We start from the raw sequence: 12,468 nt of genomic DNA, 5'->3' as shown, positions 1-12,468 counted from the left end.
GGGCCACCAGGGCTGCCCTCTTTTTCTTTCTTTCTTATTTTTTTTTTTTTTTTAAGATTTTATTTATTTATTCAGGAGAGACACAGAGAGAGAGGCAGAGACATAGGCAGAGGGAGAAGCAAGCTCCTCTTAGGGAGCCCGATGCAGGACTCTATCCCAGGACCCTGGGATGACACCCTGAGCCGAAGCCAGATGCTCAACCACTGAGCTGCTCAGGCGTCCCAATCAATGTTTTTCAAAGTCTGGTCAGTGGCAGATGGAATCAGTTACCTGGAACCTTGATTCTGAGCATCCAGTGATAGGCTTGAGAATCTGCTATTTCAACAAGTCCCTTAGGGAATGTGATCTGCACTCAGTTTTTAGAGCCCTAGCTGTGGGCACCTATTCCTGATTGCTGTGGAGAAGCTAAGATTGTCTTTGGTTTCAAGGTCCTGTTCACATTCTTCCTGTTTGCCAGGGTGAGAGTGGTATGCCTCCCTATTGTTAACCATAATGGGACTTTGCTGAGCCTGGTACTGGGCCTGCAGGCACAGTCTCCTCATTACACCACCTGGTATTTCCATTTTGGATGGGGTTTCTGCCTGCTGGGGTCCTGACATCCTATCAGGAGGTGCAGAAGCAGCAGACAGCACAGTTGGCTCTGCCCCTGACCCCTACTCACAATATATTACACTGGAGCCCTGGATTGTGGACTCTAGGCCTAGCTCTATAACTTTTTAAAAAATATTTATTTATTTATTCATGAGAGACACAGAGAGATAGGCAGAGGGGAGGAGCAGGCTCCATCCATTGGAGGATCGAGCCCAACAGGGAAGTCGATCCCAGGTCTCCAGGATCACGCCCTGGGCGTGAAGGCAGGTGCTAAACCATGGAGCCACCGGGGCTGCTCCTCCAGCTCTATATCTTGCCCCACAAGTGATGAGGGATGAATGGGCATCCTCTTACTTTAATCTCTCAACAATCTCTCAATGGGGGATCAAATGATTTCCCAAATATTGTACTTGAATGCTTCCAGGGATGGGAAATTCACCATTTATAAGTAAGCTCTTTAGTCCATAGATCTGCTACCTGACCCTTGAACAGGCAGCAGAATTATGCTAGTTCACCTGCTCATCTCTTGTGAACATATCTATTCTGACTCTTTCCAACATCTTTTGGAAACAGAGGTGTCATTGCTCTGGTTAACGTCCTTCAGAGGCTCCCATTCCTCTTAGGATCTAGACTACAGCCCCTACCATGGCCTAGTATCCTTGCTGATCTTTGCAGCCTCATCTCCTCCACTGTCCTCCACTCTAGGACCCTGTCATACAGATTCTGGCATTCTCTTCCTAGGCCAGTCTGTGTCTTCCCATGGCCCAAGTCTCTTTAGTGGTTAACTTCTATTTTTTTTTTTAAATTTATTTATTCATGAGAGACACACAGACAGAGGCAGAGACAGAGGCAGAGGGAGAGCTTCCTAGCCCGAAGCAGCACTCGATCCCAGAACCCTGGGATCACGACCCGAGCCAAAGGCAGATGCTCAACCACTGAGCCACCCCAGTGCCCCTACGTGGTTAACTTTTGTTCATCCCTCCACCCCCCAGCATCATTTCCCTGATCCCCAAGTCTGAATCAGGTCCCTTGCTTATTCATGCCAACACTCTGGGCCTCCCCTTACTAACATCTGCCAACGCTGAAGTTCTTCACTCAAGCAATTCACTGTCTCCCCCAGTAGAAGCAAAGTTCATTAGGGTAGGGATCTGAGCTTGCTCTCTTGCATTCCCAGCATCTAGCAAAGAGGCCTGGCAGGTATTCAGTTGGAAGGATGGCTCGCTCCAGCGGGGCGGGCCACCACCTGAAAGGGTGTTAGACCTCTGGGACTTCATCAAAGGCAGACCCCCGAGCAAGCAAGCTACACGGCTAAGCCCTCCGAGCTGAGGGCATCCGTATGCGGGCCGGGTGCCCGGGGAGCCACCAGGGCAAGGACACCGCACAACTCTGGCTGGCACCCAGCTGCCACGTGGGAGAGGGGCACTCCGTCTTTGCGCCGCGGGACCTCAGTTTCCCTACCGGTTCCCCGCAGGGTCGACTGAGAACCGGCCTGCCTCTACCGCAGAAGATGCACGCCAGGCGCCGCAGGCTGGGGAGGTCTGAGCGGGCAGGAGCCGGCGAGGCCGCCGGTCCCGCGGAGGGCGCTCCAGGCCGGTCCTCCGGAGCAGTCGCGCGCCGCCGGGGTCCCTCTAGCGGCGCGGAGGCGGCGCGGTGCGAGTCGGGAAGGCGGCGGGCGGGCGCGGCCCTCGGCGGCGGCGGGCGCCATGGTGGGTGGCGAGGCAGCCGCCGCGGTAGAGGAGCTCGTTTCGGGGGTGCGGCAGGCTGCGGACTTCGCCGAGCAGTTCCGCTCCTACTCGGAGAGCGAGAAGCAATGGAAGGCCCGCATGGAATTCATCCTGCGCCACTTGCCCGACTACCGCGACCCTCCCGATGGCGGAGGCCGCCTGGACCAGCTGCTGTCCCTCTCCATGGTGTGGGCCAACCACCTCTTCCTGGGTTGCAGGTGCGAACCCCTGCGGGAGGGCTGACCCCGTCCTCCGCCTGCAGACCCGCAGCCCTCCCCTAGGGCTGCCTGCTGCCCAGGGCTGACCCCGCCCCAGCCTCCAGCCGCACCGGCCCGGCCGATGGCAGATCCGCGCGCTCTTTGGAAAGACGATTAACCTCTCCGAGCCTCAGTTTCCGCCTTTGGAAAATGAGTTGTGATGGCTACAATATTAAAGAGTTAAAAAAAAAAAAAAAGAAAAAAGAAAAGGCACCTAGTACAGGCTGCTGTTTAGCAAGAGCTCAATTTATGGTGGGCACCTAAATGCCAGTTATTTGTAGTATTTTTAGCTTAAAACATCACCTTTGTGAACTCCATTGTGTCTTTGCTCCTTCCTCCCATGTGGCAAACGTGCAGAGACAGAAACCGAGATTCCTTCCATGTCCATACGAAGAAGCTGAGAGAGGAGGTCTTCTGGCAGGATTGTGGATTTTACCGTTTATGGCAGCATGTAATATGTGGCCTTTGGCTTTTTCTCCCCACTCCCCAGTCTGCTGGACTCTTAGTAAGAGCCAGCCTTTGCCTCTCTGCTTTTCCTGTTGTGAAAATAACAGATGCCTTCAAAGTACTGTTTCTGAAAGTGCCCCCTCAAATGAAGGTGTCAAATCTTGAGGCTCCCACAATCTTCTGTTTGAGTGTCCCGGAATTGTGTTAGGACAGTAAGATGATTTGTCTTCGTCCTGATTTCTCTGCCCCTTATGACTGGCTGACTCTATCACGTGCTCCCTCCAACTCTTAGCCACTTGGTTTTGTTGTCAGATGTTGGCATTAATAGAACAGGATTTGGAGAAGCAGTGCCAAAGGCTTTTTCTCTATTTTTCTGGGTGCCCCTGGGAAATCCTAGTTAATGGGTTCCAAGATTAGGAAGGTGTCCGAAATTGGACAAAATGAAGAAATGATGTTGTTTACATTAGACCAAAATTCCGTGTTTAAAAAATAAAAAATTTTGGCCTTCATACCGTATCCACTAATATGTACTGCCAGATGTATAGTTGCCTCTATTTTTGCAGATCTTTTTTGTTTTGTAAATCTTGAAACACCTGCTCTATTGGCATTCCTACAGTCACTTCTGAATCCACAAGCCAGAAAAACGGTTTCCAACCTGCTGCTGAACATGTGGCCATTTCCCCTGTAGTATCGCATCAGAACTCTGAGAGTTGGAATAGCTGCAATTTCTTGTTAGCCCACAGAGACAAGTAATTCCTCCAGGGTTTTTGATTTTTTTTAAAAAAGATTTTATTTATTCATGAGAGACACACACACACAGAGAGGGAGAGACACAGGCAGAGGGAGAAGCAGGCTCCATGCAGGGAGCCCGATGTGGGACTCGATCCTGGAATTCCGAGATCATGCCCTGAGCCAAAGGCATATGCTCGACCACTGAGCCACCCAGGCATCCCTCCTCCAAGGTTTTTTATCTAACTACTTTTTATTGTGCAGTTACAACAAAGACCTTTTAGACAAAGTGATGGAAATGGCTGATGGGATTGAAGTAGAAGACCTGCCACAGTTTACTACCCGAAGTGAATTAATGAAAAAGGTAAACAGGATTTCTAAGTGCATTTGAAATGATATAGAGTTAATGGCCTCTGCTTTTATGTTGATGTGTTAGAGCATATGTTTACTGCTCAAGGATCTAAGTCCTTTTATTAAATTTTTAAAAAAAATTTCCTGAAGTATAATTGATATACAATATTCTATTCATTTCAGATGTACATTATAGCGTTTTTATACATTACAAAATAATCTCTACTTATTGTCTAGTTACCCATCTGTCACCATACAAAGCTGTTACAGTATTACTGACTGGATCCTCTGCTATACATCATTTCCTCATGACTTGATTTATTTTATGATTGGAAGTTTGTAGGTCTTAATCTCCTTCACCTCTGTGCCCCGCCCCCCCCAATCTAGTAATCAACAGTTTCCTGTATCTATGAATTTGTTTTGTTTGTTCATTTGGGGTGTTTTTTGTTTTTTTGTTTTTTAGATTCCACATGTAAGTGAAATCATACAGTATTTGTCTTCATTGGTCTTCATTTAGCATAATGCACTCTAGACCCACCCATGTTGTTGTAAATATCAAGATCTTTCATTGCAAAGTTGTATTCCATTATATATACATATGTATAACAGCACATTTTCTTTATCCGTTCATTTATCTGTGGACACTTAGGTGCCTTTTCACTTTTCTTTCTCTGTAAATGGTATAAACCTTTTCATAGCTAGATAACTAAATTATACATTGTTAGTGGAGTAATAGATAAATTCAGCCTCTAAGTTTCCTTTATGAACATTGTTTTGAGCTTTTTGCTTAATTTTTAATTTGTGGTGAGAGTGCTACAGTTTCCACTTACTAAAAAATCTTGTTGGTAACATTAATTCATCTTTACCCCAATGGGTAAGGACCTAATAAGACTTGTTTGGCCCATCTGACTTGCTGATGGGAATGTAGATGGAATAATGCCCACATACAGCTGTTCCCTGTTCTGTAGGACTTAGTCTGATCTGAGATTGAGGACTTTACATGGTGAGTTTATTGCCTGTGGAGCCTTGTATCTGGGTTCTGGTGCTAGAGCATTGGAGAGTGTGGTAGAAAGCAGCTCAGATGATGGTAGAAAGCTGGGCATCCCAATGGCTTTTCAAGATCCCCTAAGACCTGCTTTTTTTTTTTTTTAAGATTTTTATTTTAGAGCAAGCATGAGCAGTAGGGGGGCGGGGAGGGCAGAGAAAGAGGGAGATGAGTCTCCAACAGACTCCCTATTCAGTGCAGAGCCAGATGGAGGGCTCCGACCCAGGACCCTGAGATCAAGACCTGAGCCAAAGTCTGACACTTAACCGACTGAGCCACCCAGGTATCCCTAGACATGTTTTTTCTCATTTGCCTGGGCCTTTTCAGGCAGAATTAATTGCTTCCTCTCCCCCAAAGTTTGTTTCTTTTGCACTCTACCTAGGCCTCTAGGTTGTAAGCTTCTCGAGGGAAGAGATGGTGCCTAAAGTTTTAATCATGTCTCCAAAACCTAGTGTAGACTTATCTAAGAGCAGCTCAGAAAATGCTTACAAAATTGACCAGAACAAGAGAGTGAAAGGCTGCAGGCCCCTGTTTTATTTCTGTCCTCAGAAACATAGGTAAATCCTTTCCTCACTCCTGTTGGGTCTTGTTTAGGTAGGGTGTATAAAGAGGTTCCCTTCTGTATGGATATCAAGGAACTAATCAAAGCCTTAGCTTCCCAGAAAGTACTTCAGTCTCAAATAGTACACCCCACTTGATTTCAGATAGTTTTGCTAAAGAAAGTACTATTTAAAATCTGGATTTGGGGTATGCCTGGGTAGCTCAGTGGTTGAGTGTCTGCCTTTGGCTCAGGGCGTGATCCCGGAGTCCTGGGATTGAGTCCCACATCAGGCTCCTCCTGGGGAGCCTGCTTCTCCCTCTGCCTATGTCTATGCCTCTCTCTCTGTATCTCTCATGAATAAGTAAAATCTTAAAAAAAAAAAAAATCTGGATTTGGGGTCAGGAATTGGAAGTTTGTGACTCTTTGGGTTGTCTCATGTAATACTTTAAAAAAATATCAGGGCAGTCCATCAGTGTCCCATAGTGGTGAGGTTCCTTAGGGCTCCGTCACAACTAGATAGTTGCTGGCTACCTGAGTGCACTCCACCAGGAGGGATAGGCAGGAGAAGAATGAGCTTTTACTTCCTAACTGCTTGTGGCAGATTCTTTCTTTGCTTTTTACTCCCAAGAGGTATTTTGACCTCCTTAAAACTTTTCTTTTTTTTTTTTTTTTAAGATTTTATTTATTTATTCATGAGAGACATAGAGATAGAGGCAGAGACATAGGCAAAGGGAGGAGAAGCAGGCTCCATGTAGGAAGCCCGATGCAGGACTCCATCCCCAGGACTCCGGGATCATACCCTGAGCTAAAGGCAGATGCTCAACCGCTGAGCCACCCAGGCATTCCCAAAACTTGTTTTTTCAAATCAATTTTTTTGTTGTACTTCTCTTTTTTAAAGATTTTATTTGAGAGAGAGAATGACTGGGAGGGAGGGCCAGAGGGAGAGAGAGACAGATTCCCCCCTGAGCAAGGAGCCCAATGTGGGGCTTGATCCAAAGACCCTGGGATCATGACCTGAGCCAAAGGCAGACACCTAATCGACTGAGCCACCCAGGCACCCCTGTACTTCTGTCTTGTAAATAGCTGTAGTCTTTCTAGTTATGCTGGAATATTAGAGATATTAGAGATAAACCCTTCATGGTGTTTGAATCGCAGACCAGGGGAGACTAAGACTTTGTAATTGATAGGTATGTCCATAGACCAATGTGAAGAAAATATATGTATGTATGTTGGGCCAGGGTGTTTCTCTAATCTGTTAATTGTAAATTAATTTTGTAACTTTGCCAGTTTTTAAGACTCTTCTAGATTTCTAGATACTTCAATCCTGAGAAGGAATCTTCTGACGCATGTGCCATGACAGACTTGTGTGGTGTGGAAGGCTGTCCCTTCTCCATTGAAGGCCACCCTGGGAGGCCACTGGAAAGATTCATGGGAACTTCCCAGCAGTTCTTTTGTTTCTTGCCTGAAGTTTTTGCATGTAATAGAGGCTGGCGAACATTAAGCAACATTGCCAGCCCTCATACCAAGAAAAAAAAAAAGAAAAAAAAAACCTTGATAGTGAGCCATGCACCTGAAAGTGTCTGTCGTAGTTCTGCCTGGAATAGATCTCTAGCTCTAAAATTAGAGTTTAGGTGGGTCTTAATGCTAGCTAGCAAGTAGAAATGAGTCATCTGGTATCGTTAGCATCTTGAGACTGGACAGTGAAGGTAACTTAGGACATAATTTCTTTAAAAAAAAGTATAAATATATTTAAAAAAAAGTATATATATATTTTTCTGTAGTTTTGAGGCAAATAAATCTTTGTAGTCTATCCAACTCTTTCTTTTTTTTGATCTAAGAAATGAGCATTGTTCTCTGACAGGTGGTATTTATCAAGCAGTTGCAGTGTATGATTTTTCTATGGATTCAAATTCATTGAGCAAACAATCTCAGTTATCTATCTCAGTCATCCCTAGACACCTACGAGGAGCCTTTGTGGTGGACCAGCTTTACCCACTAGCAAACAGTAACAGCAGCAGCTCACTCAGGAAGGGTGTCATTACTACGACTGTCAGAGTTAATATTTCCAAGCCATTGTCTTAAGGAGAAAAAGAGGAATGATTAACTAGAAAGCTATCATTATTGGCTCACAGAAAGAATTTGTTAACTTACTTTCTTGGCCCATTTTTCCTGAGAACATTTTTATCCAACAAGAAAAATGGCAGTATGGAAAGTGACTGAATATGAAATGTGAATGAGAAGGTAGGAAAACAAGCATACTTGCATTTCAATAAGTTCTTTTCTGTGCACTGTGTCCAGTCTTGGCAAGGTCTAAGGTAATGGAATAGCCACTCCCTTGGTGAAAGATTTTAAGGCAGCAGTATTTGTATTAAAACAAATACAGCCTGTCAGATTAGTGGAGCTACCTTTTCCCTTTATCCACTAGAAAGAGAAAAAGCTAGAAAATGTATCTGACCCCATATGCAGTCTGTTACCTGGTGCCCAGGATGAGTAAGTCACATGCCAACACCTTGTGTCAAAGACCATACTTGGAGCAGCCAAAGCTGTGGCAGCTTCTGTGCTGCTGTAGTCTTGGTCTGTCCTGTGGGAAATCTGAAAGATGTCTTAGGGGATTTTCTTTTCCTTTGGAGTAATGATGGTTTCCTTAGGTGATACTGCATTCTCCTAAAAGGGGAAAGACATTTTACATTTTCTTTTTCCTGAGGAATTTTGCTTTTTCATTGCTCAAAAAGACTGGAGTGACAGGCTTAGCTAGGAAATAGGTCATACCTTGAAAACTCTGATTACTAAAAAGACTCTCAGATTGATTCACTTCCACTGCTAAATGTTAAGGAAATCCATTCAAATACAAGGTGACAGCCAACCATGATTTCTTCACACCCAGCTTAGAAGTTGTCTAAAGCCAAGTTTAAATTTACCAAAGGTGCTAGAGAGCACCCAGAAAGAATAGATCTGTTTCAGTTCGCCACTATTTGAAGACATGCGTTTACAGTTTCTAATAGTGTGAAATCCAGAAATACATAACCTTCACATCTCCTAAATATCCTGAGTCAGTGTGAAATCTTGTGAATTACTACCTGGATTCAACTGATTTTAATTTAGAACAGTAAGTGTTTGTGTGATTCTGCTTTTAGAACCCTTCACTGAAGAGCATGCCATGAAGAAAGTTATATTTTAGGTATTTCTGTTATCACTTTAAATTGTGAACATTTATAGATCACAGGTGTCAAGACAAAAATTAGGCTTTAGCTTCCAAATGGATAGTATGTTAAAATGTTTTGTTGAATTTTCTGTATGTAATAAAATAATTTCTGAGTTTACTTTCCATCTGAGTAGTACATAAATATTATATCACTGCTGTGTTTTAATTTATAAATTTGATTTGCTGGACTACATGGCAAAATAACCTTTTCTCTTTTTTCCCCAGCATCAAAGTTAAGGCAGAAGATTCATCACATTTTTCAACATCAGCTACAGGCTCAGGAAGGAGGTGGGGATGAATGTGACATTGACCACAGGAGCTCTCATAAGATCCCTGATATTTCCAGCATGTAGGAAAAAGGCAGTTGGAATGACAATCTTGTCTAGATTGTAGTTTTAAAAGGTCTCATGCTTCTAGTAGCTATCATTGTAAAAGTGTGCATGGATATTTATGTATTTATAAATCATGCCCTTTTTAAAAAATTTTTTGAATGTCGAACTTTTTGTTAAAAATGCCTATTTTTTTATGTTGTAATAACTGCAGGTAATGAATTTTATAATTTGAATTTTTTTAATAATGTATCTTCAAGTCTGATTCTGTTTTATGGTCTTTTTCCCCTTGCACTGAGGCAAACCGGCTCTTATTATATTCCTTTCTGAAGTTTATCCCATCTTTTTTTCAAGAATCAAGTCATAGGCCTCAGGTACCTACCAGCTCATGGGGAGAGGCAGTTTTGGAAAGGCATCTGGCCATATTTTAAAATGGACACCAGAGGGCAGCCCAGATGGCTCAGTGGTTTAGCACTGCTTGTAGCCCAGGGCATGATCCTGGAGACTGAGTCCCACATCAGGCTCCCTGCATGGAGCCTGCTTCTCCCTCTGCCTGTGTCTCTGTGTGTCTCTCATGAATAAATAAATAAAATCTTAAAAAAATGGACACCAGAAGCCACAGCTTAGTCCAGGCAGCCAGCTGATTTATAGAATCTCTAGAGGTCTCCCAGGCAGCTGAGTAAAGCCCACATTCTCTTTTTATGGAGGGAGCCTGAAGATTTGGTCTTCTAGACTTGAGGAGTTTGCCTTGCATATAGCCCCTGAAGAAATACCTGTTTAGTACAATGTTATTTTGCTCTGAAATTCTCACAGTAATTTTCCCCTTTTAGTTAATTTTCTCTTTATCCCTCCTCTTCCACTCACATTCATTATTTTTTAAGATTTTTAAGTAATCTCTTCACTCAAGTTGGGGCTCAGACTTACAACCTTGAGATCAAGAGTTGCCATGCTTTACCAACTGAGCTAGCCAGGAGCCCTCTATTTCTTACTTAATACTCACCATTAAGAACTTACCTCCAGGAGGAAAAAAAAGAAAAAAAGAAAAAAGAAATTACCTCCAGGCATAATTACTGAGGGAAGGACTTCATTTGGGGTCAGCAATATAACAATCACAGCAGGATTCACTCATCACTGAGCTTGGTATTGGGGATAATAGTGAATAAGACAGTGCCCCAGTCTTAGCTTAACCAACAGTAAACCGAGATAATTAAAAAACCAGAAATGCTGACGAGGAGAGCTGGCTGTGGGAGCATGTTGCCTGAGAACAGACGAGTGGCATGACTCACCCATCGCTCAAGCCTAAGGCCAGGCATCACACCTTGGATGGGTCACATCTCTGCAGTTTCTGGCTCTAATCTGTAGTGATCACTGGAGTGGACCAAGTGAGGTCAAGGTCTCTGATATAACCTTGGACAAGTGACTTCTTTCCCTAGCTTTACCTGGGAAATGGAGATCATAAAAATACCTAGCACAAAGAGCTGTGGCAAAGACAATGATGTTGCAGGGCTATGCCAGTGCTCAGTGAGCCTGAGACTCTTCCTCACATGCACCCTAGCCTCTTTCTCTTTTGGTCACCTATACAAATTTGTGAGGCTTAAAAACCGTATTACAAGTTGGGAAATACAAGAGAGGCGGTGTGAGAGCATCTTTTCTGTTCAAGACTTAAGTCTCAAGACCTTGTAAGAAGCAAGTACTAACAGTACAGTTTAGGGTGCTCAGTTAACCATGATTTTTTTATGTTACCCAGAATTTTTAAATTTTTTTTTTTTTTTTTTTACAATATTCATTAGAGTCTATAGCCCACCTGATGAGTTCTGTACCTTTGCAGAGGCACGGATTTTCCCCTGCCCATCCTGAGGCTTTGCTATTTGTAGTAAACGGCACTGAAAATACATTGTCACATCTGAAATGAGATTTATATTATTCTAAATGTCAGGTAATTCTGTGTTTCTCTGTTCTTCGCTCTAAAGTCTCTGCTGGGTATTCTTGTCTGGAAAGAGCCTGTCAACTTCTGGAGTCTGAAGACTACGGTCTAAGTATATCATCTAGTCATGGCTCTCATCGTTGACTAGTTCAGGGACACCTTTTGGTTCTGTAGGACTAAACACAGATCTTTAAGAGGCAAGAGTTTTAGAACTTAAACAGTCATGGAAATTGCTTCCTTTAATGAATGCTGAATGCACAACAAGAAAACTGCCTTCATGGAGATTATAGATGTGTGTGTGTGTGTATATACACGCATATTTATATAAATAAATGTTACAAAATATATATTACATATACATAATATATATTATGTAAAAATTGTATGTTACATAAACTCTGGGGGAAGAAAAAAATCTCTCTGGGCTTTTCATTAAAATAAATACGTAGCAAGCACGTTAAAGAGCCTATTTATTGATTAAGTGAAAAGCAAGCCAGACAAGATTCTGTTTCTTCCCCAAAGTTTACTCTGTCCCTTCCAAGTTAGGACTTCCAGGTCTAGGGGTGGCAGTGTGTGTTGGCTACCCTTTCTCATTTTGGTTGTTTTTCTCACGATGCCAGCAGTAGGGACAGAGTTCTTTGCATATGTGCTCTTGTCAGGGAGGTCGGTCGGCCTGAAGCCTTGCCCACAGACAGGAGGACCAGCTGAAGAAGTGGGGGTAACAAAATATATCATCTGAAGGACACCTGGGTGGCTCAGTGGTTGAGTGTCTGGCTTCGGCTCAGGTCATGGTCCCAGGGTCCTGGGATCGAGTCCCACATTGGGTTTCCTGCATGGAGCCTGCTTCTCCCTCTGCCTCTATCTCTGCCTCTCTCTGTCTCTCATGAATAAATAAAATCTTAAAACACACACACACACACACACATCATCTGAACAGACTCCCTTAGGAATCAAGAAAGAAAGATTGATACTATGAAGTTCCCTTTAGAAGGAACTATAAATTAGCTTAACATATCCTAGTCACAGGCATGTGAACCAGAACTTTCTTCCTTGACAGTACTGTCAAGCAAGGATGGGTGGCTCTTTAGAAATAATCCAAGTGGAAGCAGGCTCCATGCGGGGAGCCTCACGTGGGACTGGAATACTGGGTCTCCAGGATCACGCCCTGGACTGAAGGCGGTGCTAAACCGCTGAGCCACTCGGGCTGCCCTGTTAGGGCATCTTGAGGCAGGTCTTGGTCGTCCTGGCTTAGTGAAAGGGCAATTAACAGTTCAACCTTGAACTCTTAGGCCTGTTGATTACTAAAGCCTTTGCTTTGCTGTGAATCC

At 43.8% G+C, this 12,468-nt stretch overlaps 1 protein-coding gene across 2 annotated transcripts; it reads left to right on the top strand.

Moving 5' to 3' along the window:
- Nucleotides 1-2,241: 2,241 nt before the first annotated feature.
- On the top strand, nt 2,242-9,481 carry CDKN2AIPNL (CDKN2A interacting protein N-terminal like). 2 transcript variants are annotated; one of them, XM_072841054.1, is made up of 3 exons: nt 2,249-2,533; nt 4,013-4,112; nt 9,113-9,481. In XM_072841054.1, the coding sequence occupies exons 1-3, from the start codon at nt 2,295-2,297 to the stop codon at nt 9,122-9,124; spliced, it is 351 nt and encodes a 116-aa protein (XP_072697155.1). In that variant the 5' UTR covers nt 2,249-2,294; the 3' UTR covers nt 9,125-9,481. The 2 variants fall into 2 exon arrangements, with proteins under 2 accessions (XP_072697156.1, XP_072697155.1); XM_072841055.1 differs by lacking the exon at nt 4,013-4,112 and having other exon boundaries at nt 2,242-2,533.
- The last annotated feature ends 2,987 nt before the right edge of the window (nt 9,482-12,468 follow it).

This window comes from Canis lupus, chromosome 10, assembly GCF_048164855.1.
Source record: "Canis lupus baileyi chromosome 10, mCanLup2.hap1, whole genome shotgun sequence".
In the NCBI taxonomy this organism is placed as follows: Eukaryota; Metazoa; Chordata; class Mammalia; order Carnivora; family Canidae; genus Canis; species Canis lupus.
This window is presented reverse-complemented; position numbering and strand designations above follow the sequence as displayed.